This window comes from Mesoplodon densirostris, chromosome 3 (assembly GCF_025265405.1).
Source record: "Mesoplodon densirostris isolate mMesDen1 chromosome 3, mMesDen1 primary haplotype, whole genome shotgun sequence".
Lineage (NCBI taxonomy): Eukaryota > Metazoa > Chordata > Mammalia > Artiodactyla > Ziphiidae > Mesoplodon > Mesoplodon densirostris.
In genome coordinates, this window is record NC_082663.1 from 154,798,806 (window position 1) to 154,824,440 (window position 25,635).

General features: G+C 57.0%; 1 protein-coding gene and 1 non-coding gene across 7 annotated transcripts; both read right to left on the reverse strand.

The window, feature by feature from the left end:
• Positions 1–3,620: 3,620 nt before the first annotated feature.
• On the reverse strand, positions 3,621–3,746 carry LOC132487310 (small nucleolar RNA SNORD97). Its single transcript, XR_009531596.1, has one exon. It is a non-coding gene; the product is annotated as a small nucleolar RNA SNORD97 (small nucleolar RNA).
• Positions 3,747–7,681: 3,935 nt separating this feature from the next.
• On the reverse strand, positions 7,682–23,600 carry PDLIM7 (PDZ and LIM domain 7). 6 transcript variants are annotated; one of them, XM_060094884.1, is made up of 13 exons: positions 23,518–23,600; positions 22,464–22,569; positions 18,554–18,705; positions 18,443–18,473; positions 17,433–17,449; positions 17,036–17,172; positions 16,854–16,890; positions 15,832–15,893; positions 15,447–15,684; positions 14,273–14,453; positions 8,394–8,514; positions 8,181–8,296; positions 7,682–8,025 (listed from the first exon to the last, which is right to left on the reverse strand). In XM_060094884.1, the coding sequence occupies exons 2-13, from the start codon at positions 22,557–22,559 to the stop codon at positions 7,939–7,941; spliced, it is 1,275 nt and encodes a 424-aa protein (XP_059950867.1). In that variant the 5' UTR covers positions 22,560–22,569; positions 23,518–23,600; the 3' UTR covers positions 7,682–7,938. The 6 variants fall into 6 exon arrangements, with proteins under 6 accessions (XP_059950867.1, XP_059950865.1, XP_059950864.1 ...); XM_060094882.1 differs by having other exon boundaries at positions 15,832–15,902; XM_060094881.1 differs by lacking the exon at positions 17,433–17,449 and adding an exon at positions 17,870–17,988.
• Between the last annotated feature and the right edge of the window lie 2,035 nt (positions 23,601–25,635).

The window sequence follows — 25,635 nt, forward strand, 5'->3', positions numbered from 1 at the left end:
CAATCCCAAATCCACTCCATTCCAATCCGGCCCAGCCCCACTCCGTCCTCAATTTATCTCCACCCAGCCTCACCCCTATCCCTGGTCCATCCCAACCTCCAGCCCCAACCCAATTCCCGTGCCAGCCACCCCTGGCTCATCTGCAGCCCATCCCCACCTCTGAAAGGCCCATTCCTAGTCCATCCCCATCACTGTCCACTGCTGTCTTCATCCCCAAATCCAGCCCATTTCTTTCCCCTCCCAGCTCCAGCCCCACCCCCAACCCCATGCTTAGCACACACCCCCTACCCATTCATCAGACCCCATCCCTAGCTGCACCCTCCTCTTTCCAGCCTAACCCGTCCCCATTCTGATCCCTGTTCCCAACCACACACCTCCATCCCTGCCTCCTAGACCATTCTCAGCTCCTTACCCCAATATTGCCAACCTCTACCCCATCCCTGCCCTACCCTGTGCTGAGCACCCCTCCCTTACCAGCTGCCCACTGAGTCCTCTCAGGTGGGGCCAGACTAGGAGATCCTTTGCCTTCTCTCCCAGGCCTCAGGCCTCCCAGAGGAATCTAACCCCAGACTCTTAGGGCAGGGCTCCTCCAAGGGCACTCCAGGGCCAGCCTCCTGGCACCTTAATTTCCCAAAGCTCTGAACACAGAAAACACTGGGGCGTAAGAGGAGTCCCTTGAGGGGAAGTGGACACCACTACCAGGGCCTCCTGGAGCGTCTCTGCTCCTGTCTGAGCTGGAATCCTGAAACCCTCCGCAGCTCTCGGAAGCCTTTACCACCACCTACAAAGCCTCCCACCCCTGTCTTCCCAGCGGAGGTGACAGAACCCGAGCAAACTTCACCTGGTCCAATCTGGGAGGGGGCGGGGCGGGGCCTCTGAGTTCTGAGTTGGGTAACCAGCTGGGCCAAGAGGAGGAGAGCAGTGTGTGCACTGACCTCCAGCAGTGGGTCCCGGCGCTTTGGGGTGGGAAGAACCTCTTAAAACTCAATACAGTTCATGGGAACTCTCTGCGTCCACTATGCCCATGGACCCCTGGCCCTGGCAGTTTCTCCACGGCCCCCACTTGGAGCAAGTCCCAGGCAGAGTCAGTAGGATTCTGGGGAGGGAGGAAGACCCCACAGCAGGGCTGAGGGGTGCCTGGGAGCGGTAGGTAGAGGGATCTCCGGCCTCAGTCCCTTCCTGCTTCCTTTGACTTTTCCCAGCCCAGAACGCCTTTCATCTCCCCATCCCAAAGCCCCCTCCCCAGCCTCCTGCTCACTCAATTTCACATCCAAAAAACAGAAGCCCTACCTGCATGCTCTCCCTTCCTCAAATTCCTGCTTCCCCCCAGCCACCTACAAACTCCAGCCACACCCACTCTTACCTCTTTGCCATCTATATTTTTAAACAAACTTAATTTTAGAACAGTTTGAAATTCACAGAAAAATTACAAAGATAGTACAGAGAGTCCCCATATGCCCCATGCCCAGTTTTCTCTATTTTCAGGGGAGCAAGAAGTTTCCCTGCTCACACTCCCTGGAGCCTACCCTTCATCCCTCCACATCATTATCATCCTATAATTTGTACATCTGTAGTCTGTCTCCTTCCCGCATTTCCCTGGCACTGCTCTGGTCAAGGTCACCAGAGACCACTAAATTGCCAAATTCAGTGGCCCTGTTGCAGTCCTCAGTTTCCTCAACCGGTGGGAGCAGGGTGACCAACGATCACTACCTCTTCTGCAAATCTGCCTCCCATCAGCTACCTGCTGCCCCTGAAACCCACACGCTCAGCCTTGGTGGGTGGGTGCTGGGTGCCTCCTTGGAGGCCCTCCCACCAGGCTTTCGGTGTCTACCACTCCCAGCACTGATCACCCTTCAAGTCTCTCCCACTCCTAGATCTCGAGCTCCTCCCTGCCCCTCCCCCGCTCAGCACTGGGAGCCTAGTCCAATGGCTTCTGGGTCCCCAGAGGGGAAAAGCCAAGAAAGAGGGAGGATTCAGATCCAGAAGCTGGTCACTTGCTGTGTGACCTTGAGTAAAACGCTTTCCCTCTCTGAGTTTCCTCTTTGATAACATGTTGTGAGGATAAGATGTGACTGGATGAAGGCTTAGGAAGCAAGAACCCCTTCCCCTTCCTCCGTGCAGCCCCGCCCTGCCACGCCCACCTTCCTGCTCTGCACTCCCCCACACCTCTCAGAGAAGGCTTCAAGGCTGACATGTAGGTTTCAGGACTTTTTCAGCACCAGCTGGTGGAGCCTTCTCTGCCCTCACCCTCCCTCTGCAAGTTCGTACCAAGCACACCTTCAAAATTTGCCCCCTCATCATTACAATGCTCCCAGCACTTTCCAGGTCTTGCCCCGGGCATGGGGCCAGCCACGTTCACCACTTAGCTCTGCCCCTGAGCTGCACAGACTACCGTGTGACTTTAGACTCTGCTTGGCCTTTCTTGTCTCACTATAAAATGGGGATGATAATGATGGTACCCACCTCATAGGGTCCGTTTGAGGAGTTTTTTTCTTTTTTAATACATTTGTTTATTTTTATTTATTTTTGGCTGCACTGGGTCTTTGTTGTTGCGCGTGGGCTTTCTCTAGTTGCGGTGAGCGGGGGGCTACTCTTTGTTGCAGTGCGCGGGCTTCTCATTGCGGTGGCTTCTCTCATTGTGGAGCATGGGCTCTAGGCGTGCGAGCTTCAGTAGTTGTGGCACACAGGCTCAGAAGTTGTGGCTCACGGGCTCTAGAGCGCAGGCTCAGTAGTTGTGGCGCAGGGGCTTAGTTGCTCCGTGGCATGTGGGATCGTCCAGACCAGAGCTCAAACCCGTCCCCTGCATTGGCAGGCAGATTCTCAACCACTGCGCCCCCAGGGAAGACCCTGTTTGAGGATTTTTAAAAAGTATCTAGAAAATGCTTAAAATGGCAACTGCACATAGTAGGTGCTATTGACGCATTGGCCATTATTACTATTTCACAGCTGGGAAAACCGAGGTTCAGAAAGGGGCAGTTACTCGCCCTGTAATACACAGCTGGTGAGTGGCAAAAGGTGTATGGGAACCCCAGTCTGTCCGGCATCATTTCAGCATAGCACACACCCTCCCTGCTTCCCCTTCTAGCACCCCCATTTTTGCATCCAGGGGCTGGCCTGGAATTTGGTAGTAGCTCCTGAGGCTACAGCTGTGGGGTCTAGAGAAGGAGTCAGGGGGCAGACATCCTAGGCGTGCAGAGCAGGATGTCTGCCCAGTGCAGTGGACGTCCATGGTCAGGCATCCCTGCCTGTCTTCCAGTTGATTTTCCACTGCAGGCTCCAGAGGGGAGCATGTGATGCAGGCCAGTGGGTCAGAACCAGTGACTGCTTCAGGAAGGGACACATGACCCAAGTCAGTCCAATGGGAGCCAGCCCTGAACTGGCCCCACCGGATGTGGGCCTGGAGCTGGCTGAGGGGCAGCTTTGCTGATAATGGGGAGAGTTGCCTGAGAATAAAGCCAGCACTGAGCAAAGCAGAACTGAGAATGGACGTGGGGGGAGATCTGGGGGTGGGGGCTGCGGAGAGCACACCCGGGGGCTCAGAGACTCCTGATACACATCCATGGGTACTGGGATCCTGCCACGTCTGAAGCCATTAACCTTTTAAGTTAAATGAGACAAATTATCCCTGTTTTTTTTTTTTTTTTCTTTGACAGGCAAACATAGAAGTACAGAAAAGAGAGAAAGAAGGTAAAGAATTCCAGCATTAAGTCCTCTTAATAACGTGGCTCTTTATAATCGTTGGGCTATCCCTGTTTTTGCTTAAACTAGTTTGAAATGCAGCTGAGAGTCCTTCCTAGTTGACCTGGTCTCCAAGTAGTAGTCATTTTTGTCAGTGGCAAGGGACATGGGTGAAAGCTGAGTTGACCTTCTACTGCCCCCGGGCCCTGAGTGGGAGAACCTAGGCTGGTCTTGGGACTCTCCCTGGCCACTCTGTAGTGACCCCGCTGCACAATCTCCCAGGGCTGACCCCAGCCTCCTGAGTTCTCCGCAGGCTCCCAGCAAGCTTCTTCTTGCCCCCACCATAGCTCCTGGAACCCTAGGGTTGCCCCCACACGCCCTACCCTGCCCCACTTTAGGTCCCAGTTGGGGAGGAGCCCTTCCTCCACTCTCAGGTTTGGCTTTGGACTCAGGCCAACTCAGGTTCGAATCCCAGCCCTGGCTGCTGCCCACTGTGTGCCATGGGGCAGGAGCCTGTAGCCCGTAGCCTCAGCTCCCTTCCTATAGCAGGACCGTGTGTACCCTGTGAGTGTTCCAAGGCCCAGGTGGGGCCCAGCACCAAGAAGGCAACACCAGAATCATCAGCTCCTGCCTGTGTACCCTGTACTCCACCGCCTGTCTCCCTGCTGACTTCCAATGAGCTCAAGCTGCTCAGAGCTGGACAATGCCCCTCCCTGTCCTGCTATCTCTCCAGTTGCCCACTCAGCCCCCCGCCAAGGGCTCTGCCCCCCCGGGTGGGGGCACTGCACTCTCCAAGGGCGCTAATGGCCTCCCACGCCCGGTACAAAGACATTTCCCAGTACCCTTGGCCTCCACCTGCATAGCCTCACACCCAAGCTCGAGAACACCGTGATCCCTGCAGTTCTGTGTTGGGGAGGGCGGGTGCCTGGAGGTGCCATGGGGGAGCACCTTGGCTTTTGATCCATGGAGCAGCAGACCCGGGCCGTTCAGGCTGAGTGGCTCTGGACGGAAGTCACTTTCCCGCTCTGAGCCTCAGGTCCCTCATCTGAACATCTTTAATGACATCTCTCTTAAGCATGTTTTGATGATTAAATGACATCTAAGAGATTGCTCTGTGGTTCCGGCAGAGAGAGAGGTGGCTGTTCAGAGCAGGTGCCCGTGCTTGTTTTTACTTCCATCCACACCAGCTCTGCTTTCCTGAGGTTCAGTCCCCCGCTCTCTGCTCTTTTCTCTATTCTCCCTTTACATCTGCCCTCCAATTCCTTCAACCACCTTCCCTTGGCAGGAGCCTCCAAGCTGCCTCCTCCACCTCTCTTGGCTACTCAGCTGACCACGACTGCTAGTGGTCCTCTGGGCCCACCACAGCCAAGCCTCTTAAGACAGCCGCCTACACTCTCATCTACACACTCTCTACACCCTCCCCCTTGATCTTCCAACCCTGGCATCGGGCCCCAGCTCTCTGCTAAACCGATCTGGCAAACTTCACCCTGTTGCAAAAGGCCATGGGGACTCCTCGGCTTTACCTGCCTGGTTGACACTCTTGGCGACTTCTGGAAACACTCCTGCCCCGCCTGGGCTTCCCTGCCTCGAGCTCCCTCCCTCCAGAGGCTGTGGTCCTCCACTTCTGGCAGCTCCTTCTGCTTTCTCTGCCCTGTGCTGTGATGTTGCTACTCCCCCATCTCATGTCTTCTCTATGCTGCAGCCCTGGCCATCCTCAGACTGGATTTGGTCCACATTTATTTTTTTTAATAGGATTTAAAAAAATCTAACTTGGTTGCCAACATAGAAAAAACAAATTTCACATAGAAGTCTGAATCTCTGGATGCTGTTGGTAAACTGGCAGATCTGGCTACAGCTCAGCATTCCCACAGGGCTGCCCCCAGAAGGCCCCCCACAGACGGCTTCCAGCAGCACTCACCATCCACCCCTCTCCATGGAAACCAAGGATGGACTGAGAGAGCTTCATGGTTCAAGAGAAGTGGGAGAGAGTATATTTCTTTGTGGAAGTGAAAGATACTCTGCATTTAATATGCCAAGGATGTCTAGGGACTTCCCTGGTGGTCCAGTGGTAAAGAATCTGCCTTCCAATGCAGGGGACATGGGTTCGATCTCTGGTCAGGGAACTAAAATCCCACATGCCGCGGGGCAACTAAGCCTGAGTGCCACAACTACTGAGCTCACGTGCCTCAACGAGAGAGCCCGTGTGCTGCAAACTACAGAGCCCACGCGCCCTGGAGCCCACGTGCCACAACTAGAGAGAGAAAACCCGCACGCCACAACTAGAGAGAAGCTCGCACGCCACAATGAAGAGCCCACGCCGCAATGAAAGATCCCGCATGCCTCAGTGAAGACCCTGTATGCCTCAACTAAAGACCCGATGCAGCCAAAAAAATAAAATAAATAAATAAATAAATAAAATATTTTTTAAAAAGCCAACAAGAAATTCTTAAAAAAAAAAAAAAAGCCAGGATAACTATGTTGAAAGAAAACGACATCCTACCTGCCTTACTCCTGATGTGACCTGCCTGGGCCCCTCTCTGGACATCAAAGACAAGTATCTGCGATAACTGCCCCAAACTCACTCCCAAATTGAATCCAAGGTGAATCTAGACTTGAATACTCTGCTGCTCCCTGAACTGGTCTCCTAAATGTCCCATAGGCACCTCATTCAGTCATTCAACAAACATTCATTGGGCATCCACTGGGTGCTAGGCACTGTTCTAGGCTCTGGCAAGACATCATGAAATTGGAAAAAACCCGAATGAACTTTTTGGCCAACCCAATAACACAGGAAGCCCTGCACTCATGCTCCAGGGGTCCTCGAGAGAACACAACAGAGAGGCCCTTCTCTTCTCTTAAAGAGGACAGGCCCAAGCACCTGTTGAGAATGCCAACAACTTTAGATGTGCTGAGGTTCCTCATGCCAAGGGAGCCCTGGAGGACAGGTGGCCATGGGTGCGCTGAATTGCCTTGGCCTGGTTTGGGGCCTCTCCTCAGTCCTTCTCCAGTCCAAACTTGGAACAGGAGAAATGACAGTCCCCCTGGGGTAGTGGAGGGCACCAGTGGGAAGCAAGAGACCCCAGGGAAAGATGGGGCCACCACCATAGCCTCCAGGTTTTGAGGTAGCAGAGGTAAGCTTCCGAAGGAGCATCCCTGCAGCATGGCTCTCAGTGCCGGCCAGTCCCAGGACAGTGCAGCCAGCTTCGTGCCGGCCTTCTAGTCTGGCTCATGGCTCAGCAGCTGTGCGACTTTGGTCAGGTCTCCTAAGCTTTCATCTATAAAATGAGAATAACTGCAGGCACCTCACGGTGTTGCTGGGAGGATCATGTAAGACGATGTGAGGAATGACTGGTATACTCCAGGTGTCTAGCAAACCTGCCCTCCTTCCTCTCCTCACCCCTCATCCCAGGTCTCCACTCTGGGCTCCCTGGGACCTGTCACTGGATCCCATCTCTGCCTTTTGGCTTGTTGCTCTTCTCTTCCCCCGAGTCCCGCCCCTCCTCCCAGTCTCTCCTTCTGTTCACCCCACTCACGGCTCTCGGGGCTTTTTCTACAACACAGATCTGAACACTTCTGTGCCCTCATCTCCCCACCGCCACCTTGCCCTCAGGAAGCAGTCCTGGCTCCTTGTCCTGGCACTTGTGGCTTCCCAGGACCAGAGGGCTGCCCTCTCCAGCCCCACCTCTTTGCCTGCACCATACAGATGGCAGCGGTCCGTCTAGGCCCTCACTCTGGCGTACTGTTTTCCATGTCCCATCCCTGAGGATGCCTCTCAACTCCTCTTCTCTGACCTCCACGCCAGGCCAGCCCAGGTGCCCTCCACTTCTGCGGGTGCTGGGCCCAGCACATGCAATTCCCCTTTGCCTCCTCCTGCTGACTGAGAGTCCTCCATGTTCCCATCACAGGACCATCAGGACGGTAAGCCCTGGAAAACTTAATCTCCACCCTGCTACGTGCCTCAGATCCCACCTTTCTTGATGCGTAGGGGGAAGTGCACACCAGACACAGCTGGATACAGGTTTATTGTGGCACTGGACGTGAAGAGGGGCCGGTGTGGCCAGCACCAGTGTGCGGAGGTGGTGGAGGGAGTGGGGGGAGGTGAAGCGGGTGGGCAGGGGCTCAGGGAACCGCAGGCTCAGGCCAAGAGTTGGGGTTGGGCAACTTTTGCTGGCCCTACCCAGAAATCTGAGGTGATGACTCCAGAACCAGCAACCCCTCCAGCTGGACAGGGCAGGGTGGGCAGCAGTGGGTGGGAGGGGCTCACACGTGGGAGAAGGCGTGGCTCTTGCAAAGGGGCTTGTCCTTCTTGGAGTAGAAAGTCTTTCCTTCCAGGTTGATCTGACATATCTAGGAACAGCCAAGGTCCAGTTACCTGGGGTTGGAGGTGGCAAGAGAGGTGCCTTCCCAACCTCTTAGGAATCCCAGAGGCAGGGGTGGGAGGGAGGCTGCTGAAGAACACAGGGCTCTGGGGGCGGGGCCTGAGTCGGAGGAGGGGCACTCACCGCGCACACGAAGCATGTATCGTGCCAGCTGAAGCCCAGCGCCTCCAGGAAGCGGTCCCCGGCATCGATCTTGAAGTCACAGCCTCGGCATTTTGTGCCAAACATCTTCTCATAGTCTGGAGACACACAGAGAGGAAGGGGACCCTGGGTTCTCCCCTGCCCGCGCCCCGCCCCCTCACCCAGCCCCGCCTCCCTGCCTGTTCCACCCTATACCTCGCTCGCAGTAGGGGGCCCCCTCCTCCATATAGAAGGCCCTGTTCCGAATGGGTGTCTTGCAGGCCGCACAGGTGAAGCAATGCACGTGCCAGGTCATCTTCAGGGCATGCATGATCTCCTGGGAGGAAGCGACAGTCACTTGGCAGCTCAGCATCCTCCTCTCCAGAGCCGGGGACACAGGAAAGCAGGCTTGGGTCCTCTTTCTTTCAGGGTAAATGTTACGTCTGCACACGCATTGCTGCTACTTTCTTTCTCCAACCCTGAGGTCTCCCCGTGGCTGTCCACCACTCCATGTCTAAAGCTCAGCTCCCCATCTCTGCACCCCAAACCTCTCGCCTTCCCACAGCTGTCTCCATCTCAGTTGATGGCAACTCCATCCGCATGGGCCAAATTCCCTGCTTTCTCCCACACTTCACTTCAGGTCCACCAGGAAGTCCTGCTGGGTCCACCTTCAAGATGCGTCCAGATTCTGACCACTTCTCACAGCCTCCCTGATGTGAGACGTGAGCCTTGAGCACCTCTGACCTGGATGACTGCACGAAACTGGCTTCTGTGCTCCTCCCTCTGCCCTTACAGACTGATATCAACCTGTGCCAGGCCACATCCTTCTCTGCCCCAATTCCTGCCTAGTCCACATTTCTCTGAGCAAAAGCCAAAGCCCTGGGAAGGGCCCAGAGGCCAGCAAGTCTGGCCTCTGTCCCTCTGCTCTCCCCACATGGCCTCTCATCCCTGGTTGACACGCCAGGCACACCGTCTTGGGGCTACACACCAGGCACACCGTCTTGGGGCTTCACACCAGGCACACCGTCTTGGGGCTTCACACCAGCTGTCCCCTCCACCTGAACTGCTCTGCACCAGATACCTGCAAGGCTCACCCCTCACCTCCTTCAAGTTTCTGCTCAAAGGTCACCTTCTCCATGAGGCCCACTCTGACACCACCAGTTCATAGGCCAACCCACCTTCCCAAAGCCACACTCCCAACAGCGCTTCCCTTTTTTCCATACTAACATACTACCACGTAATTTACCTATTTTGTCATTGCTTATTGTCTGCTCCCCACCCCCTTCTTCCCGATCCAGTGTAAGGTCCAGGAGGGCATGAAATACCAACTGTTCTGTTAGCAGGTATATCCCAACAGGGCCTGGTCCACGGGTATGCATCACAAGTGCTCGTGAGTTGAGTTAACCTGCTCCACTGGAGGCCTGCCAAAGCAGAAGCTGCTGGTGGGCTGAGCTCTTCCTGGGGCTGGGACCCTCGGGCCAACCAGGGCAGCAGCATTCCTATCTGGAGCAGGCAGAAGGCCGTGTGGAGCCCGGAGGGGGGATCAGATCTTTGAGTTCAGTCAGACCTTAGCTGTGTGGCTTACTCAACAGCTTTACCTTCTCTTGACATTCGGCTCCTTCCCTTTTGAACTGAGAGCCTAATCCCAGCTTTGCAGGGGTGTTGTAAAGATGGTCCCACATCTGGAGCCAGGGGTCCCAGACCCAGTGCCTGCCAGGGCCAGGTGGGGACTGTGCTGTGGGAGAGCACCTGTTCTCCCTGCAGGGGTGGTGCTGACCACTTCATTGAGGAACGCCTGGAAGGCTCAGGTGGAAATCTAGGTGTTAAAGTCAAATCCAGTTTTTCAATGTTGGCCATTAATTTGAAAATGAAACAGTGCGGACCAAGTAAGACAAGAAATAAGCGTGGGAAGCATCTAGCTCTCAGCTGGCCCGTGTGACCTCTATAAAATCTGTCACGGGAATTTCCTGGCAGTCCAGTGGTTAGGACTCCATGCTCTCACTGCTGAGGGCCCAGGTTCGATCCCTGGTCGGGGAACTAAAATCCCACAAGCTAAAATAAATAAATAAATAAATAATAAATTTAAAAAAATAAAATGAAATCCCACAAGCTGTGTGGAGTGGCCAAAGGAAAAAAAAAATTTTTTTTGTCACATCTCACATATACCTCTCAACCACCCTGGCCAGGAAGTTACTGCCACCCCCATTTTAGTGAGGCCCAGAGAAAGTGACGTGCCCCAGGTCATACAGCCAATAGATGGTGGAAATGTGTTTTGAGCCCAAGTCCGGCTCGCTACAAAGCTGGCCCTTCCCACTGCCTGGTGTTGCCCCTTTGCAAGGATAAGACAAAGGGTTGGGGGAAGGAACTTGGCTGTGAGCCCACAGAACAGGGTCTTGGCAGGAGCATGGGGAGCCCAGAGCTGGGCCCAGTGGGAGCATGGGCAGGGAGGCAGGTCTCTGCCAGTATCCAGAAGAACCCGTGAGCCGGTGTTCCCTATCTTATGCCCAAAGCTTCCTAAATCTATCTGCCTCTCCCATCCCACCATGCTGACCCAGGGCCAGCAGCTCAGTTCTCCTCCTCTAGCTGTCTCCCCCTGCCCCGGGGAAGCTTGCCAGGCACACCTGACCTCAGCAGTCCCCAGCTCTGAACTTCTAACACGGTCCCTGCCCCCCTCTTCCACCTCATCTCACACCTTCCCTGGGTGTTGCCTTGTGACACAGCTCTTCCCTCCTCTTGGAGCGCTTTCCCCTGATCCTTCTCCAAGCTAATTCCTACTCATGTTTTAAGTTCAGCTTAGAGGCCACTTCCATCCATTCCTTCAAGTGTTAATTGACCACTTCCTATATATGGGGCACAGCATAATGTGTGAGCAAAACAGCCCTGGTCCCAAGCCATGAAGTTCACCCTGGGGAAGAGATGGGACAACAGGACTGGAAGGTAGTGAGCAAAGAGTGGGGAGGCTGGGCTGGTGGGGAGGGTGGGTATCAGGGAAAGTGCCCCTGAGGAAGTGCTATTTGAGTTTCGGATAAGAAGAAATGAGGTAAGGAGAGTGCTAAAGAGTATTCTTAGCAGAGGACAGCCTGTGCAAAGGCCCTGTGGTGAAGGGACCAGCACACTGGCAAAATGGAGAAGCCCATGTGGCTGGAGCACAGAGTGAGGGGGGCTGGTGGTGAGTGGTGAGCCTGGAGAGCATAGTGTTCCAGAGGGTCCCCAGACCAGGGGACAGGTCCCCTCTAATGTGTCCCCTCCAACTCTGCTGAAACAACCTGACTGTCCTGTGTTTCTCTCCCCATGCTCCACTCTGAGCTCCGAGACCAGGCATAGTCCCAAGCACCAGGCACAGGCAGAGCCCGAAGCGCGTGGTAAATTGGGAAGGTTAGCTTCCTGCCCCATGGGAGGGTGAGGTAGGAGCTTCCTGGGATCTGTCAGGCCCTGGAGTCCCGCAAGAAGGGAAGTTGAGGGCCCCTGGGCCACACTGTGGAACCACTGGCCTGGGCTGGGGCAGGAGCAGGGCTTGCCACCTTACTCTGGGCTTACTCTAGGACCCAGGAGCCAGTCAGGCTCTGTGAGCCTTGCCTCCTCATCTGCGGCCTGGGTGATAACCCTGCCCACCCAAAACTGGGGCAGGGAGGGACAAGAGTGCTGTGCAACACAGGCAGGGCCATCAACGAACAGAAGGGCCTTGATCTGTGGGAAACAAACCCAGATGCCAGCTTAAGAAAGGTCCTGGGATCCAGCCCGTTCTGCTAGAACAGTCCAACAGGGTATGGCCTAGGCTGGTGGAGAAATTACTGTGAATTTGGGCAAAATTTCCTCATCTGTAAGATGACAATAATCAAACTGACTTCGTAGTATGATTAGCTGGATGCCTACACATAGTAAATGACCCACAACACAGGACTGTGATAATATCCTTTCTTCCCTTCCAGTCTACTGATGGAACCCCCATTTTTTGCTGGGCACATATCTACACCAGACTATATTTCCCAGCCTCCCTTGCAGCTCAGTGTGGTCATGCGATTGAGTCCTGGGCAATGGGATGGAAGCGGAAGGGCTGGGTAGCAGCACCTTCTAAAGATGACTCCCAAGAGCCTTCCGCCCTTCTTCTCATTCCAACATCCTGCTGGTTGGAACGTGGAAGTTTTGCCTGAAGCTCAAGCGGCATCTTGGACTATGAGTGGTAAGTAAGCCAATGTTGAGAATGTCCGAGAAACAAGATCCAGGAGCCTGGATCTGCCTACAAGTCCCAGATTGCCCACCTCTGGACTTTCTTAGGTGAGTAATAGCCGCCATTATTTTTTCTATCACTTGCGGTCAAGGTAATCGTCACTAACATGACCATCACTACAGAGCTCTCTAGCCACATCTGGAAGCTCTGCCTATGAATCCAGAAATGGGGAGAAGCATGAGTGCCAAGAAGAGCCCAAGCTGAAAGTCAGCAGTGCCTGGGGCTGCCCTGGCTCGGCCCTCATGCTCTGCAGCCTTGGGCAATTTCTGCCTCTCTCTGGACTTCAGTTTCCATACAGGTACAACTGAAACCCCCTCAACTTGTCACCCTGCCTGTTATGCTCCCCTTTCCTCAGGCTGCTCAGCCCCTGACCCCCTCAGAGTCCCCTTCCTTCCTCTGTGTGAGCTCCTGGGGGCAGGCCCATGCCTGTCTCTTCACGAGGTGTGCCTGGCGTGGGGCATATACTGCCCACACTCAGTAAAGAGAACAAATGGGAGAAGGTAGATAGTTCATCACTCTTAACCCATGACATGTGCTGACCCAAGTCCCAAGCCCAGCTCTGGGTGGCAGATAGGTTGCCCTGAAGGAGACCAGGCCAGGCTATGCTGCATATTTAGCCTCAGCGGGAAGAACAGGATTTTGAATCACACGTTTTGGAGCCTAAATTTCTGGCTTGGCAAATCAATAGTCCTGTGTCCTTCAAGCCCATCAAGTCATCTTTCAGAGTTTCCATTTTCATATGTACTAGGGGCAGCAGACACTGTGTATTAGCCTCCCCAAAGCCTGTCACGACCCCTTTCTCTTTTGCCTTTCTCTCTTACAGAGGACAGAAGCTAAAATACTGGATTTGCCAGCTTCCCCCATGGCCCAGGTGCTCACAGGATAACAATTCCAACAACTGAGATAAAGATGCAAGTTCTTGGTTTTTCTTCCAGAGTCAAAAGGCAAGACCTCATTAAGAGAAAGCATCCACCCCAACCATTTAGCTGGCAACCATGATACAATACACGTGAGGACAAAGATCTACATGCTAAGGGTTTCGGAACTTAAAAAGAGAAAAAGCCTAAAGGCATCCTTGAGCTGCTATTCCACCCCTGGAATTCTTGTGATTGAAGTAAATATTACTCCTTCTGTTTCAACCTCTGTAGTGGGGTTTTCTATTACCGAAGCTGAATGCAATCCCCACACAGCAGCCATCTCTTGTTTTGGCCTGACTAGCACTTACCTCCCTTCTTTGGGTAATGTCATCCTGGTTTTCTTTTCAAGGAACCAGTCCTGTGGTTCAGGCAAGGCCACCAGACCCCACTCCAGGAGGGGGTGTCATCCAGGCCTGGCCAATTAGAGTCATGGGGCTTGGTTCAGAGATGGGCATGTGAAGCAAGCCAGGCCAATGAGCATCAGCACTGGGACTCTTGATACATCAACTGGCACAGAGATGCTCTCTTTCACTTTGTGGTGCTAACCTGGGGAGATGTAACCCTGGAGCCACTGTGGCACCATCTTTGCCGCTTTCTAGGAAAAAGCATGCTGGGAACGAAGCCAACAAAGATGAAACCAGAGGCAAGTAGTAGAAAGACTCCTGATGACCTCGGGATACGCATTCAGCTGGGCCTGAAGTTAGCACCCCTCAGCCTTTCTGATTATTTGTGCCAACACTCTTGAGCCCTTTTGAGAAGGATTTAGGTCATTTGTTAAGAGGATCCTGATTAATGAAAAGTAAGGTCAATATAGCAGCCTGACTGTTAGGCTGGTAAGGTTCCAATAGGCTCCTGCAGGGAGAGCTCCCAGGCTCAGGAGTTGCTCAACAACACTCCTCAACACTCAAGGGTCAGACTTGCCTTCCCAGCCACCCACCAGCCCCACTCACGCCAGTGATCTTCTTCTTGCATTTGGCACAGCTGGGTGCATAGCGCACGTCATAGCAGGGCGGGCAGAAGATGGCGCCCTTTTCCTCGAAGAAGCCACCCTCTTCCAGGACCTTCCCACACTGACTGCACACAAACTCCTCAGGGTGGTACGCGTGGCCCAGCGCCACCAGGTAGCGGCCCCTGGCGGGAGGCAAGGGCAGTGAGCGGGAATGGATGCAAACGAAGTCGGGGTTCCTGGCCAGAACCGCACGGGGTTTACCTACCACCTACTATGAAGCCTTGAAGGGAAAGTTCATTCTCTCCATCTCCAAAGAGGGGAGAAACAGGCTTGGGAAGTGACTTGCCCAAGGTCACCCAGCAAGAGAGACAAAGCTGCACTGTTTTGATGACAGGAGATGAGGGAGAGGGGCAGTGTTGGAAAAGGGAGGAAGGTTACACTGGGTGAGAGCTGCTGATTTGGGCCTAATAAGTTGAACCCAGGGAATTGGTGCCCTGGGGGGGCAGGAGGCCTGGAGTGCCCGTGAGCCCTGAAGACCAGTGGGCACTTGAGCTGAGCCTGGTGCCCACCCTGTTCTGCTTGACTGTTCCATCCGGTCTGGGGAGGGCCGTGCAGGTCCCAGATAAATGGGGATGTCTGAAGGAGGGGGTGCTTCACAGAGCCTAAGAGCTGACAGGAATCTAGAGCAGTGCAGGGCCTGGGATGAGAACTAGGAAGGCACACTGTCACACTGATTCTGGGGGACTGTGTGACTCTGCTGGGTCCCGGGGAGCCGTGCAGAGAGGGAGGGACTTGAGAGGCTTAGCAGAGAGAGACCAAGCGAGCAGGAGGGAGAGAGGCCGAGGGGCTGGGAAGGGGAGGCCCTTCCTTGCCCAGAGAGCAGCGAGTCTAGGGCTGCAGCGTGGCTGTGTCCTTGGCACTTCCTCCATTTCACCAGGGCAAATGCTCAACAGAGGCTAATGATGGGTGGGCTGTGGGTAAGGAGTGCGGGATTCAGAAGCTGAGGAACCAGCCCAGGTCCCTACCCTCACTCCAACAGGGAACCGAGTCCTCATCCTCCCGCAGGGGCGGCTGAGATGAGTGGGGAGATGGATGGGGGAGCAGAGATCAGAACGGCATCAGGGCTGGACTTGAGGTCGGGACAGGCCGCGTTAGGAAGGGGCAGGGCCACCCACCGGATGACCTTGCAGCACTGGTGGCATACGGGGGTCTTGCTGTTGCTGCCACCGCCGCCTCCAGGGCCCCCGCCAGCGGCTGCCTGCACGATGGAGGTGCGGTTCTGCATGGGCGTGGGTGTGGCCGGCTGGGTGTGCCGGGTCAGCACCGTGCTGGTCTTGTCCGGGGCGTAGCGCTCAGCGAACGCAGGGTCCACGGCCCAGGGCGGGCGGCTGGTGGGGCTGGGGCTGGTAGGGCCTGCCAAGGCCAGGAAAGTGACTCCAGGGGGGTGCCCAGGGACGCCACAGGACTGTGGGGAGACCCCGGGGCGGCTTGGAGGGGGCCCACCCCCATGCCTCTGGAGGCGACCCACCCTTCCCCAGGCCCGAGCCCACTCTCTCTCACCAGGCCAGGGTTCCTGGGGTGTAGCTGAAGCTGGGGCTGGGGCTTCTGTCCTGGGCACCTGGCTGTAAGATCTGCCATTCAAGGCCCTGCATGGCTGAGGCTCCTGGCATGGCTCCACCCCCCAACCTTGGTCCTTCTGGCCCCATGGGAGATGCGTGGGTACATGAGAGCTCCTGGGTTGGACTCCAGGTTCCACTGGGGTAGGGGTGGGTAGGGCAGCTTCTCCTAGCCAGGTTCCAACTGGCTGGTCTGTGGCACAGGGCTGAGAGGTGGAGCAGGGCTCTCACTTCTGGGGCAACTCTTGGGTCTCCTTCTGATGGCAGGGCCCCCTTTGCTGGGTACCCCCACCCACTGAGACCCAGACTGGCAGGGCCCATACTGGATCTTATCCATCTAACACCCCCTTACCCCAAATGCAAACCAAGCCCACAAAGATAGAAGACAGAGGCAGAGAAAGCAGGGCCGAGCATGTTTATTTTCATGCCTAAGCCAGCACAGACCTGGCAGACAGCGGTACCATAGGGCAAAGAGTGAAGACAGTGTCAGATGGAGCCGGGCCCTGTGCCAGGAGGGCAGCCGAGGCCAGGCCAGTAGGAGGCTCAGTTCAGGGGCAGGAAAGGGAGGGGTGAGGTAGGCAGAAGCTGGAAGCACCGGGGGGGGGGGGGTGCCCTGGGAGGAGGAACAGAAAGAGAGAGGCAGAGAGGGCAGCCGGCCGGCGAGGGCCAGGCTACGACTGCACGTTGAGCACGTGGGCAGAGCGCTGGTGGTGCCAGTCCCGGAGGCGGGTGTAGCGTGGGCTCTGCAGCTCCAGGACATACTTTTCCCTGAGGGGCAGAGAGAGAAGGAGGAGAAAGTGGAAGGAAGGAGAGATGGAAGGGAGGAAGGGAGGGAGGGAGGGAGGCCTGAAGAAAGGAAGGAGAATGGAGAAGCCTGGCTAAGGACGGCCAGGAGCAGACACAGGGTGGTGGGTGGAATGGGAGAGGCAGGAAGTGAGAAAGCGGGGCTGGAGCTCGTCCTGTTACCTTGATTTCTTCAGATGCTCCTCATCCGGGTCTTGCACTGAGAGGGCAGAGGCAGGCATTGACCAAGAGCAGGCAGAAGCCCATCCCGGCCCTGAGCCCTGGCAGAGGGTCACAGGGTGCCGGAGCAGGCTCCAGCTAAGCCCAGGCCCGGGTTGGGGGCCCTGCCCTGGGATGGCACTTACTGAACTCGGTGCCCGTGAGGTGGGCGAGAATGCGGAAGGAACGGGACTGGCCTGTCCCAGGCCTCGGCCGCCAGTCCTCCGTGTCCTCCATCAGCCGCTGCTTGCTGGCATCTGGGACCAGCGGTCGGAGCGGCTGTCTGTGGGGAGGGTGTGGCTCAGAACCTCATGCTGGGGTGGGCAGTGGGGGCAGCCCCTCCCCAGATTTGGTACATTTGGGCTATGGTGATGGCAGAGTGGGGAAGGGCAAGGCCAGGGCCCTGCTGGGTGGGAGGTTGGATAGGTAAGTGAGAGGGGAGGAGGGCAACCAAGGTGAGAGGAGGGCAACCAGGGTGGGGAGGGGCCGCCACCCAGAGTGCCAAAAGGAAGAAAGAGAGACAGGCAGAGGGGTCTCACTGACTTGTCAGGGGTCTGCACCTGTGAAGGAAATAGACACATGGACAGATAAAGGGACAAAGAAATAGACAAGGGGAGGAAGAAAGACGGCAAGGGGTCAGACTAGCTTGAGGCAAGGCTGCACTGAGTGTCTAGGGCTCAGACGGCCCGACACTAAACCCCACCCCCAGGCCACCAGCGAGGGGGCGCTGCCTCGTTCAGAGCCTCCAGGAGGACAGTGCCCCCAGGAGGACGGTGCCCAGGCAGGAGCCACACCCTCGGAAGGGCCCTGTGCCTGCAGTCCCCGCCCAGGCCGCCAGGGGTCGCTGCCGCACGGTTCCGGCCGGGCTGGGGCGCAGCGCAGACTGAGCAGCAGCGGGCAGCGGGCGGGCGTGGGGCTGTGGACAGATGGCGTGGGCAGTGGGCGGGCAGGAGGGATGTGGGCGGGCAGGGTGGACGTACCCATTCTGCTGCGGGGCGCTGTCAGCGGGCTGGGGGGCCCCGAAGGGCCGGGCCGTCTTGTTGAGGGAGGCGCTGGGTGCAAAGGTGTACCGCGGGGGGTCCGCGGCGGGGGCCAGGGCCTGGGCGGAGACAGAGCGGGCAGGGCGGGCAGGGGCGGGGACCTGGCTAGAGTGGGGTGCCCCCCTGGCTCGGAGAGGACTGCGGCGCTCCAGCCCCACCCCCACACATCTGGCCTGAGGCTACGGGGAAGGGGCGACTCGGATTTCAAGGGGCCCATTTGGGAGCGATGATCTCAGCCCACGCGGCCGGAGGGCGAGGGCGGACTAGTGCAGCTTGCAGCACAGGCCGGCGGGAGGCAGACAGGCAGACGGACAGACAGGCAGATATGCGTGGTACCCTGACCGTGCGGCAGCCCCCGGCCCAACTCCCAGTCCCCAGACTCCCCAGCTCTGGCCTCCACCCTCTACTCCCGGCCAGGGATGGGGGTACCAGGCTGCACCAGGGAGGGCAGGTCAGCCCGGACGTCCAATCCCACCCCGCCTGCCGCCCAGATGTCCCAAGCCCCTCACATACCTTCTGCGGTTTGCTCTGAGGCGGCTGGGCCCTAAAAGAGAAGGGAAAGGGGTGTTGACGGGAAGCCCCAATGGCGTGCCCACCTGCCAGGGCTGCTCAGCGCCCGCATACCTGCTGAGACCCAGGCTGAGGTGCTCCCCGCAGGCACGGATCTTGTTCTGGGCCTCGATATGTGTGAGGCCCCCCGCATTCTCGCCATCGATACTCAGCACCCAGTCGCCCACGGCCACGCCGGCCTGCGCAGCTTTACCTCCAGGAGTGAGCTATGGAGAGACAGAGGATCGTGGAGGCCCAAGGCTCTGCAGGCCAAACTCAGGCCAACAGCAGCCAACCCGGCCTTTCCTTAGCTGCCCCACTTGCAGAACCCAGAGACCTCTTCATTCAACATATTTCTGGGCAGCTGCTGCATACTAAAGCCATCTGGAAGGGGGTGGGGCTCACCTGAGCTTCACCATCGCCCCAATCACCCTGCTTAGTTATTCGTTCACCTCCAGGGACCCTCCCCACAGTCCAGAAACTGCTGACATCAACAAGCAGCCACCTTGTTGGTTTAGCCAGGCTAAAACCCAAGCTTCTCAGCTCCAGCCGCAGCCTTCTGAGGCCCCTGCTGGCCTCTCGCCCAGGCCACTCCACCCAGCAGACATGCCCTCTGGCTTGTGCGTGTGGCAAGTACCTCCCTGAGCACTGTTGGGTGCTCTCATTGACCTCTTACACTCCTAGCACCCTGTCCTGGGGCCATCTGCAGGGATCTACCGGAACACTTTGAGCGCCAGGAATAGGCCCCATCACCTCTAGGTTCCCAGTGATCAGTGTGACTGAATGGGGTCCAAAATGTCAGCTGGGGCTTCACAGGTTGTAAATAAATATGGATGTCACCCCCAAGCCCTCAATTGTCACATCACCCTCTCCCCCCGATCCTTCAGGCTCTGAGCTGTGAATCCCTGGTTCCCATGGCAAATGAGAAGCAATACTAGGCTGGAAGGAATGGTCACCACCAGCATGAGCTGAAACCATCAGGATGACTTCTGGGAAGTGGTGGGCTCTGGCAAAAGGAGAGTGGGATGGGCTGCCCATGGTGTGAGAGAGTCCAGCTACTTATGAAGGCCTCAAATGCCGGAAGGAACCAGGATTTGGCCTTGAGATTAGGAGGAACCAACAGCAGTTTTAAGGCCCGGGGTGGGGTATTTGCTAGGGTCCAGATAGAGGTGACCCTGAAGAATCCCACGGGGCCCTCTCAGCCCTCTAGCCTAGTGGCAGCAACACAGGCAGGAGTGGCACTGCTGTTCATAAGTCTAAGCCCTCAGGGCTGCCTGGCCATCTGGCAAGGGGCCTGGGATTGAGCAGGCTTGTGGGCAAGTGCTGGGAGGCAGATTCACATTGTGAGATTTGAGGCTGCCTGTGGCCCCATGAGGCTCATCAGGTAGGCTGATGCTCAGACTCAGTTGAGGCAGGGAGAGAGGAGGTAAGGGGTTCCAGAGAGATGGCAGAGGGACCAGATGCAGAGACTAATGGCACTAGGGCAAGAAGGGAGACCTGAGTTTGATGGCTCTATTTCATGCTTGGGAAGTTAGAAGGGTAAGACAGCTGGGTGGCCCTTTCTTCACCTGCTAAATGGTAACAGCAGCTCACGTTTATTGAGTACCTAGTACTGCCACATACTGAATCCTTCAACAACCCTGTGGAGTAGAGTCTGGGAATGTACCTATTTTACACATGGAAAAACAGAAAGGTTAAGCAACTTGCTTCAAGTCACCCAGCTAGCAACTCAAGAGGCAAGGCCAGGACCCTGACCCTAAGGCCCCACCCTACCAGGCCATCTCTGCTGAGAGCTGGGGCCCAACTCAGAGGTCAGCCCTCTGGCTGGAAGGACCCCCTGACCTCCTAGCTGGGTTTAGGGCTTGGATCCCCTATCTTACCTCTAGTCCAATCCAACCCCTTATAATGGGCATAGGGAAGTGACGCCCTTGCAAGGAAGTGACTTCCTCAAGGTCATGGTGAGTCAGTAGACGGGAAACCTGGCCTGGCCACTCCCTACCCACACTGGTTGGCTCCTGGGAGGTGTGGGCTAAGCCTGAGGTGGGGGTCTCAGGTTGAGCAGGAGCAGTTGGCTCCCAGAGAGGGGATGGGGAGCTGGAGACTACTTCCTTCTCTGGAGTGAGGAGGATAGGAAGCACAGGAGGGATAGGGGAGTGATCAGAGAGGTGGAGACAGAAGCAGAACGGGGAGGGCATGGGGGGCGGGGTGTGTCTGGAGAGAGAAGCAAGAGGGCCCAAGGGACCAAGGAGGGGAAAAGCCAGGGGGCTGGACACTGCATGGAGTAGGGGGTGAGTCAGCCTGAGGGCTCCACTGAGCAGCCCAACCCCCAAGTCCCAGACATTACCTCATCTCCCAGGCCCGGGCCTACAGCCAGCTCTAGCCCCTCCCTGCCCCCCTCCACGCTGGGGTCAGGGGAGAGAAAGGGTGCCAGCCCAGCTCAGAAAAGACCACCCCACACACCCACCCACCAGGGCCTAGGTCCAACTCCAGGGATGGGCTCGGCTAGTGGCCCCACCCACATGCTGGGGCTGCTGACAAGGGAGCCTGGGCTCAGAGTGCCCCCAACAGGCCACATCTGAAAGTCCATCCCTTAGGCTACTTTGTTGCCCATCCCCACCAATGAAGAAACTGAGGCTCAGAGGTCAGCCAAGGCCCCAGCCACACTGGCCAGCACTTTCCCAGGGAGGGGAGTATAGGGTAGGTTTCCAGGGCTGGCAAGGCTTGAGTACTGGGTGTGGGGTGGGTGTATGTGGTAGGGACACCACTGCCCTTGGCTACCTTGCTGGTAGGGCAGCTTCCAGGGAACCCTGTGGAAGGGTCCCTGGGAACAGTGACTGCCTGCCTGCCCTGGCCACCAAGCCCAACTCTGACAGACTCTGCCTTGGGGCCCCCCCTCTAGCTGGGCCCTCTGGCCCCCTCCAGGCTGTGCTTGCCCTGGGCTTCCTGCCAATAGCTGCCTGCCCACCAGGAGCCTGGGTGGGCCTCTCTGGACAAGCGGATATGGTGACAGGAAGTCCCCACCCCCTCCTGACCCCCAGGCCACAGTCAGAGACACCAACCCAAGGGCTGGCCTCGTGCTCTCAGGGCAGGCAGTTTGTTCTGTGTCCCACAACTGACCCCACAGCTGGAGCCACAGCCTGGTGGTGATCAGCCGAGGGGCCCACTCATAGGGTTCAGGGGTCCAGGCCTAGGCCAGCTTTTTTCCAGCTCTGCAGACTCCAGCCACCAGTTGGCCATCCCAGCATGGGGCTGCATTCTTGGGCTTATAAGGCAATCCCCCTGCCATAGGGAGGAGCCAGCCCTCAGCACCGCCCCCACCAGAATGGGCTCTTGGGAGCTGAAGTCACAGCCCTAGAGCCCCGTCCCAACCCCTGCTTGGGGTCGAAGGCCACTGCATCCTGAATGGAACCAGTGGCTGGGATAAAGGTCCTCACATAGGCTGGGGAGAGGTAACCCACCCACCCACCGACAAAAAATGCAGGCCATCCCTGTGCCTGAATTCCAATCCCTGCTTTGCCATGGAATCGCTGAAGGAGCCCCTTCACCTCTCCAAGTTATCTCAACTGGATAAACAGGATGACAGTTGCTATTCCTTGGGTGGCAATGAGAATGAAGTGAGATCCTGCGGTCAGAGTGCCCTGCCTGGGGTCCAGCTCCAAGCACTGCTCCCTGAAGCAGCTTAGACCCTTCCTGGAGACCTCAGGCTCCCCTCCTCCAGAAACGGCATCTCCCTGAGCCTCGAAGGTGGCCCCAGGAGCTTCGTGGACTGGCATCAGGTACAGTGCAGTGCTGTGGAAGTGTGGGAGCTCCTTTCCTAGTATCTGCCTAGTTGGGAGTCCTTGTGGCAGGAGCCTACATCTCTGGACCTGGACACCTCCTGGCCTACTGGCCTCAGCTCACTCCTGCTCAGACTCCTCCCATCACTCACTGAAGATCTGAGCACCCAAAGATTCCTGAGGGAGCCCCTGCCTCAACCTAGGCTCACCCGGGAGATGGAGAGGGGCACATTGAAGTCCTTGCCCCCCTGCAGCCGGAAGCCCCAAGGTGCTGGCCCCTCTAGCACCACCTTGAAGGAATCCATGGTGCCGCTCCTGAGAGGAGAGAAAAGGTGAGTGATGCATAGTGGGTGCACAGGCAGGCCCATCACGGGACACCAGCCTCGGACTAGTGCCAGGTAGGCACGGGCAGACGCTGAGCACACGCAGGGGGAGGGTAGGCGGGCACCTTGTTAGGTTTGGCTGGGCTACTAGCTGGCAGACCTCACTTTGGAAAGACAGGGGCAACCCCCCCTTCCCTAAGGAACTGGGAGGGTGAGGGGAGCCCGCATCCAGTCTTGAGGTTCCTCTCATCCAGGAGTGGACCGCAGGGCTAATTTGGCACGGCCTCCTCCCAAGCCAACCTTGAGCCTCGGACTGGACGGCAAGGCCAGTCCGGGGCCGGCGCTCCTCTCCCCCGCCCCCAGGTCCCGGCAGGCAGGCCTCGACTGGAGCCTGCTCGGACTATATAAGGCGTGTAAGCTGACACTGTGCGGAGAGCCAGCGGAGGGAGCACACAGGGGCTTCGGACGCGAGGGGGAGGGGTGGGGAGGGAGGCGGCTGGAGCGCGTCCTAGCCATTCCAGGCCCAGTCGAAGCTGCTGGGAGCCAGGGCGGGACCCCTGGGCGCTGGGGCGGACTGCGCGGGGGCGCGGCCCCTGCGGAGGCTGGTGGGGGCTGGGACTCCAAAGCGTGGCCAGGAAGGGGATTCATCCTGGAGCTCAGTGGGGGTGGTGCCTCCCACACAGGCCTGCTACCATCCCGACGTGACTCAGTTTCTCCCGCCCGGGCCCCATGCACTGGCCGAGTCCGGGGAGCAGGGAGCGGCGCAGGCGCCAACCAGCCCCGCCGCAGCCGGCTTTGCCGCAGGAAGGCGGGGGTAGGGGCTCCGGCCCACCGGAGGAAGCGCAGAGCTGGCTAAGACCCCCAGTACCCCCTGTGGTCCCCAGTAGGCCTCTGCCCCCCGCCTGGTCCTGCCCGAGACGCCCCGCGATGTCGCATGTACCTGCTCGGCCCCGCCGGGGCGCTGCTCGGCGGCGGTCTCCAAAGAGCAGCGTTGGGATCCGCCACCCGAGTTCTGACCCCGCCCCCGTGGCCGCCGTCCGCTTTGAGCCCGCGTAAGGGGGCGGAGCCAGATACCACGCCCCTGTCAGAGTCACGGCCTCTCGGGTGGTGGGAAGCCCCACCCAATCCTTCCGCTCCGCCCAATCACGAAGTCCCATCTCGCTTTGGGCTGTAAGACACGGCCCGCGGGGCTTGGACGGGGCCTGGGCGGGGACCGGGCTGCTGGACACCTTCATTGCCCCGGAGCCCGACCCGCCGTTCTCCTGGCCCCTTGCGCCTCCCGTTGGAGGAATGAAAAGAAAGCCGCCTTGGAAACCAGACAGATCTGGACCTCAGTCATCTCTGAACCTTAGTTTCCAACTCGGAAAAATGGGACAATAATACTCGCCTCTCAGGGCCGCCGTGAAGATAGGCACAGTTTGGCGTAAGGCACAGCCATTGGCGGCTCCAGAATTTCTAAATCGGACGGATTTGGTAGAGAGTTGCAGGGGGGTACCTCGAGGTGGGATTAGTGGAGGAGGCCACAGGGGAGCTTGAAGTTAAGTTTGCAGAACGCTCCACCGAAGGCAGAAAATAATGGCAGCGGACGGAGGTGGAAGGGCCCTTGGCTCGGCCCCGATCCTGACCTGTGGGCCCTGCCCTTACTCCTACGCCCTGACCCCCGGCAGTCAGCAGCCTGTGGCCCTGCAACCACGGCTCAGCGCTGACTGTCGCGATGGGCTGTGTCCTGGTATCCCGCTCCAGAGCGAGCAACGCCTCCAATGGGGCTGTCAGCGTCCCCACTTTGCCCCAGTGCTCAGCCCCGGCGGCTAAGCGCAGGCGGCGGGGGAAATTGAGCAGGGGACCGAAGTGTGTGGGTGGACGAATAGGCGTCCACCCCTCAACTCCTTCTAGAGCATGGCCCATGCTATTCTCCCCACTTCACCATCATTTCTGCATCATCCCCCTCACTACAGAAACCGGTGTAAGCGTTCTCATCTTTAAAGAAATTCTCTCTTGATCCCACATCCCTCTCCAGCTATCTCTCTTTTATTCTACTCCCCTTGAGAGTAAAATTCCTCTGAGTTGTCTATTGCCCTGCCACCCTTGCTTTCCTCCCGTTCTCTCTTGAACTCACTCCAGTCAGGCTCTTGTCCCCACGGAGTCCTCTGAATTAATTCCCTCTTCAAAAGGTCTCTAATGACTTCCAGGTTATCAAATCAATGGTGGTTTCTCAGCTTTCCTCTTACCCTGTCTAGGAGCAGCTCTGGTCCAGGTGCACTCCCTCTTCCCCACGGCTTCATGGCTTCCTCCTGCCCCACTGACTGCTCCTTCTCCACCTCCTTTGGCAGCGTCTCATTTACTTCCCAAAGTGGCCATCAGATGTTTCCTCTCTACATTCACTCTCTGGGACCCCATCCTGTTCTGTGGCTATCAATAACACCTATATGCCAAAGACTCCCAACTTATATGTCCGGCTCTGGCCTTCCCCCAAGAGCCCCACACTCTAGTATCCAACAGCTTGTCAAAACTTGGGTGTCTACTAAATATCTCAAATCATCATGTCCCAATTTAAACTTGCAATTTCCCCAGCTCCCTAACTCCTTCCTCACCTCGGTTAAACAAACAAACAAACAAAACAACAAAAAACCCCGCAATACTATTCATCTGCCTGGTCCAGTAAAAATTATGGTTTTCCTTCCTTTATCTTCTGTGTCATACATCAGATTCTGCAAATTCCACCTTCAGAATCTGTTCCACACCTGGCTTCCATGGTTGTCCCTGACACTTGTCTCATGCCTGGACGTCTTAACAGTCTCCTGATAGAGCTCCCTGCTTCTACCCTTACGCCGTCCAGAGTCTTCTCCATGCAGCAGCCAAAGTGGTATTTTTATTTTTATTTATTTTCTTAAAAGATGTATTTATTATTTTATTCATTTATTTTATTTATTTTTGGCTGCATCGGGTCTTAGTTGCGGCATGCAGGCTCTTCATTGAGGCATGCAGTGTCTTTAGTTGCAGTGCGCGGGCTTCTCTCTAGTTGTGGCGTGCAGGCTCCAGGGCATGTGGGCTGTGTAGT

Excerpts from the sequence above, each read along its gene's own strand:
- PDLIM7 (XM_060094880.1), bottom strand. The coding sequence starts at position 22,559 with ATGGATTCCTTCAAGGTGGTGCTAGAGGGGCCAGCACCTTGGGGCTTC. Across the intron at positions 17,173-17,869 it reads AGCGCCCCGCAGCAGAATGG|ACAGCCGCTCCGACCGCTGG; the intron begins GTACGTCCACCC and ends CCCTCCCCACAG. Across the intron at positions 8,515-14,272 it reads GCAAGAAGAAGATCACTGGC|GAGATCATGCATGCCCTGAA; the intron begins GTGAGTGGGGCT and ends GCTTCCTCCCAG.